Below are 4,751 nucleotides of genomic sequence, written 5' to 3'. Positions count from 1 at the left end.
GGTGGCCAGTGCTCCCCCTCAGTGCTCCCCCTTGGTGCCGCCCCTGCTATGCTGTCTAGTGTGAAGGTGACGATCACAGTGCACAGGACTGTGCAAAAGCCCCTCATTTCTATGTTTTCTGGTCCTTTTTTATTTTCAGTTCAGTGCTTGTACCTGACCATTTTAAAAGAATTTGTTTGTTTGTTTGTTGTTGTTGTTTGTTTCTTGTTAATCAAAAAATGTCAAATACAATGCAGTCTAATACAGTATTTTTGCATCAACATGGCTATTCATAAATAGTTATTAGCTGTTCTGGCATATCAGGACAACTATGCAGTGTGTCGTTAAAAAACAGCAAATAAAGAGAAATCTGGACAAGTTGAGGGCAAAAGAAGAAGTAGTAGGCTTAAACAAATATTTACAGCAGGTGAACATTATTAAGAAATTTTACAAATCCAGCATAGACCTGACATAAGACCTGAGAAATGCATCTGACCCATCTATGTTTTCCTGAAGTTTCATCAGAAGGGGTCTCAGTAAAGGGGTGGCTGTGATAAAAGTCATTCTTAATGAAGGGAAACAGGAAGAATAGGCTGAGGTTTGCCACATTACACGAAATGAGGAGTGGCTCACTATTTTTGCACAGTATTCTAAGCCTACAGTGCTTAAATGCATCTTTATTTTAATTTCTCATGCTCCTTTATGCTAAAACATTGCTACAAATAAACACTAATATTGAACTGTTTAACATTTTTAGTACATTTGTTTAAGAGCAAATGAATATATTAACAAATACACAATTCAAATTGGATGTTTTTCTGTATTCAGTAGCCTACTTTGCTTTTTTCGTGTTATATGAGTACAGCAGGTTTACAGCAGTAATATAGATAGATAGATAGATAGATAGATAGATAGATAGATAGATAGATAGATAGATAGATAGATAGATAGATAGATAGATAGATAGATAGATAGATAGATAGATAGATAGATAGATAGATAGATAGATAGATATTAGAAAAAAAGAAAGCTGATTAAGTAACACATGCTGTTACATGTGAAACAGCCTTGCTTGCCATCCTGTGTTGTTCTATCCAGCGGATCTTTTAACCATTAATCATTTATTACCTGACTACCTCAGCCTTCCTAGAGGAACCTCCCCTGCCAGGTGAAATCCAGAACAAACATCCCCTCATTGAATGCGGTGGAGTCAGTGCTGCCGTGGTATGCAGTGGTTTCTGGGACTGTTCACCTCTGCAGGGCCCACTAAGACACTGGGAGCGTGTCTCTCATACAGGTGTGTTTTCAGTACCGGGAGCTGTCCGTGGTTTTGAATTGCAAAGAGAACCACTGGAGCTATTCCCATCTCACTGGAGCAAGCGCTTAATAAAGAATGAGGACTTTGTCAGCGGATGTTTTTGAGCAGGACACTGAAGGTGCTCACTTGTTCGTTTTTTAACTCCTTCACTTAAATTCTCATTTTTTTCTTTCTTTCTTTCCTTCTTTTGAGAAGCTCTTCCTCTCGCCATGCTTCCTGCTCAGGAGGCAGCCAAAATCTACCACACCAACTATGTGCGTAACGCCCGAGCCATGGGGGTGCTCTGGATCGTTTTCACCATCACCTTCGCCGTCATCACCGTGGTGGTGTTCATCCAGCCCTACTGGATCGGCGACAGCGTCAACACACCGCAGGCCGGATACTTCGGCCTCTTCCACTACTGCATCGGGAACGCGCTCACCTCGGAGCTCACCTGCAAAGGGAGCGCGCTGGACTTTGGCTCCATCCCGTCCGGCGCCTTCAAGACGGCCATGTTCTTCGTGGGGATCTCCATGCTGCTGGTGGTGGGCAGCATCGTCTGCCTCAGCCTCTTCTTCTTCTGCAACGCGGGGAGCGTCTACAAGATCTGTGCCTGGATGCAGCTGGCTTCCAGTGAGCTTCAGGCTGTGACTAAAAAAGTTTCAAGAGTTTTTAAGTGTGTTTAAATTACAGGGTAGATGTCACAGTAAGAGTTTACATTATTGGAAAGTAACACCATCATCATGGTGTTACCAGCATCACCATGTAGGCTCCAATTAAGAGAAACATCATTTTAAAACTGAAAATAGCCTATGTATACAGTACATTTAGTCTACTCCACTATATTAGTATTTTGCAGATAAAGACTGGCACTAATCGAGCAATATTAAGAGGCTTAACAGTTTTATATGATGTATTGATCATACAGATGTAGAATGCAGTTAGTTAGAATAGATGAATTGGAGAAGACTTCCACTACCCGTAGAGCTTGCATGTAGATATTATTTTCATAATTTTGCTATTGTACGGTTATATCTTGTTTATGTATTTTAAAAATGTATTTATTCATGCAAGTCTTCATGTAAGTATTTAAAAAAGCCAAGGAAAGTAATGAATCCAGCTAATAAACAGTCAAAGTGGAAACTAAATGAATACCCATTAAACTAAGATTTAGGAACAGATCTGTAAGAAGGTTGTGAAGGATAATGGTGGCTCACAGCTGTAAACTCAGAGTCTGAAACATGTACGAAAGCCCAAAGCTGAAACGAAAAGCTATGAATTTAAGCATTTGGTGACATTTCTGTAGTTCCCTGCAGACTCGCAGACACAGACAGAGCTGAAACATGATTCTGTTTGAAACATGAAGCAGTTTGTGAGCAGATGTACCTGCGAGTGAAAGGAGAGGCCTGTAATGAACCAAGTAATGAGATTAACCCGAAGGTGTGCTGTTACACTTTCTCCTCTCCCCCTTTCGCACGTGTTCTTGTAAATCCATCTTCATGAGAAGCAATGTCATTTTGGCTCTGACACCAAGTTCATTTTTAAGGATATTTGGATGCAGGCTTTGAGAGGGCTGTTTGAAAATTGCTGTTTTGAGGGCCTTCTTTGGAGTGAGTGGATGCAGAACTTATCGGGTCTGTTACGAGGATGGGATCATTAATTCGCTGAACCAGAGGCCCCTGAGGTGTGAGCTTAATAAAGTCAGTTTAAGGAAAGAATTTTGCTGTATTAGTTTAACTGAAAGGGTCTTTCTAATGTATTCAAATATTTAGTGAATTTTAAAGAGGACTTGATAAAGTGAGTCTCAGAAATGCATGAAGATGAGGTTTTGTGAGGATCAGAAAGTGAGAGCGAGATGCGAGGCAAGTGTGTGCTGTGCTGCACCTCCTTGTGCTGAGGTGGGACGGCAAGAGGTCTTAGCTGTCTGTCAGTGGAGTCAATAATAGATGAACAAGTTCATCTTTATTGAGTTGAGATGCTCTGGAGTTGCTAGGCAACTAAACTCTGTAGGTGTGTGTGTGTATCTACCTGAATGAACACAGTGTATATTTAATTTCTCTGGTGGTTTCGCTGTCATTTGTTGCCCGAGCCTGTCAAAAGCAGCAAGATGGTCTGTCACAGTGAGCACATCTATTCATTTTTACAGGTTTCCCACCACAAATCAATGCATGTTTTTGGACTTTGAATAAAAAAATTTCAAAACACTAGTAAGATAAAAGTAAAACCATCACACAGACAGAGCTGAAGTCCAGCACTCGTCAGCCTGTGTCTTCTCTCCTCTCAGGTACGTGCATGGTGATCGGCTGCATGATCTATCCTGACGGCTGGGACTCTGATGAGGTGAAGCGCATGTGCGGCCAGCGGACTGACAAGTACACACTGGGCAACTGCACAGTGCGCTGGGCCTACATCCTGGCCATCATCAGCATCATGGACTCCCTCATCCTCTCCTTTTTGGCCTTCAGCCTGGGCAATAGACAGGACAAGCTGCTGCCCGAAGACTTCCAGGTGGAGGGAAAAGGTGAGGGGAAGTGAGGGGTGGGGAAGGATAGTGAGGGAATGCTTTTCCTTAAATCTTAGCTGTGTGTATGGTGAGAACAATACTATATGAGGATGTATTTGTATCCTTCTTCAGTTATTATTGGCTTATATTTACACCAGCCATGTCTCTTCTTGACTACAGATAACGCATAGAGCCCAGTGGACACTGGCATGAATGGATGAGATTTTATGAAGAGTGCCACTGACTTCAGAGGATATCCCGAGGCTTCGAGTCACTTTGAAGAAATAAGAGTCCATCTCTGCCTCAAAATGAGCTCATCAGAGTCACTGTCCATCCTCATCTCCAAGGCTACAGCTTCAGATTGCCGTCAGTAAAAGCCACTTATTACATCAGATTTAGCTCTCACTTTTATTTGCTGCTTTACATTTTTTAAGCATTTTGATTTTTTAAAATAAATGTTAATTGCTGAAATGTTATTATCATTTTGAGTTTTGAGCCTGACAGTATTAGCCACTGTTGCCTTCTCTCTATGTGAGAAATCTAATGGCGCTAACAATAAAATGATACCCAAGCTGATAACGTTTGGTTTTGTGCTTCTGTAATTTATTTTTAGCATTCATGCTCTCTTAAGAGACATATTTCCATATGCATATACAGTAGATATTTGACTTAAGGGATGATTTCACATCTGTAAATACTGTTAAGTTTAGGAAGATGTTGCCTAAGTGTCTTCATTTGACTCCACCCATTACGTGTGATACTCTCACATGGGTTCCAATCCCTGCACATACCCTGCACTACGCTGCTGCCAGCTCAAAGACCATTTTGTGCTACTTCTGTTGGACATTTGTGTTTTCACATGCATCTGTGTTCAGTGATGGAGAGAATATTTAAGTGGAAAAAAACTGTGGAAAGCAATGACATAAACAACCCAGAGAAACTTTGAAAATTATTTATTCTTACTGCCTAAAG

At 41.2% G+C, this 4,751-nt stretch overlaps 1 protein-coding gene across 1 annotated transcript; it reads left to right on the top strand.

Annotated features, from left to right (window-relative positions):
* The first annotated feature begins 1,503 nt into the window (after window positions 1-1,503).
* Window positions 1,504-3,811, top strand: lhfpl5a (LHFPL tetraspan subfamily member 5a). Its single transcript, XM_085354846.1, has 2 exons — window positions 1,504-1,909; window positions 3,561-3,811. Exons 1-2 carry the CDS (start codon window positions 1,507-1,509, stop codon window positions 3,809-3,811), a joined length of 654 nt encoding a protein of 217 aa, XP_085210972.1. The 5' UTR covers window positions 1,504-1,506.
* The last annotated feature ends 940 nt before the right edge of the window (window positions 3,812-4,751 follow it).

This window comes from Diplotaxodon limnothrissa, linkage group LG5 (genome assembly GCF_057381915.1).
Source record: "Diplotaxodon limnothrissa isolate DT_005_m linkage group LG5, D_limnothrissa_male_GT1.1, whole genome shotgun sequence".
Classification (NCBI taxonomy): domain Eukaryota; kingdom Metazoa; phylum Chordata; class Actinopteri; order Cichliformes; family Cichlidae; genus Diplotaxodon; species Diplotaxodon limnothrissa.
This window is presented reverse-complemented; position numbering and strand designations above follow the sequence as displayed.

Coding starts and splice junctions, on each gene's coding strand:
- lhfpl5a (XM_085354846.1), top strand. CDS start 1,507: ATGCTTCCTGCTCAGGAGGCAGCCAAAATCTACCACACCAACTATGTG. Junction 1,910..3,560: donor CTGGATGCAGCTGGCTTCCA/GTGAGCTTCAGG, acceptor CTCTCCTCTCAG/GTACGTGCATGGTGATCGGC.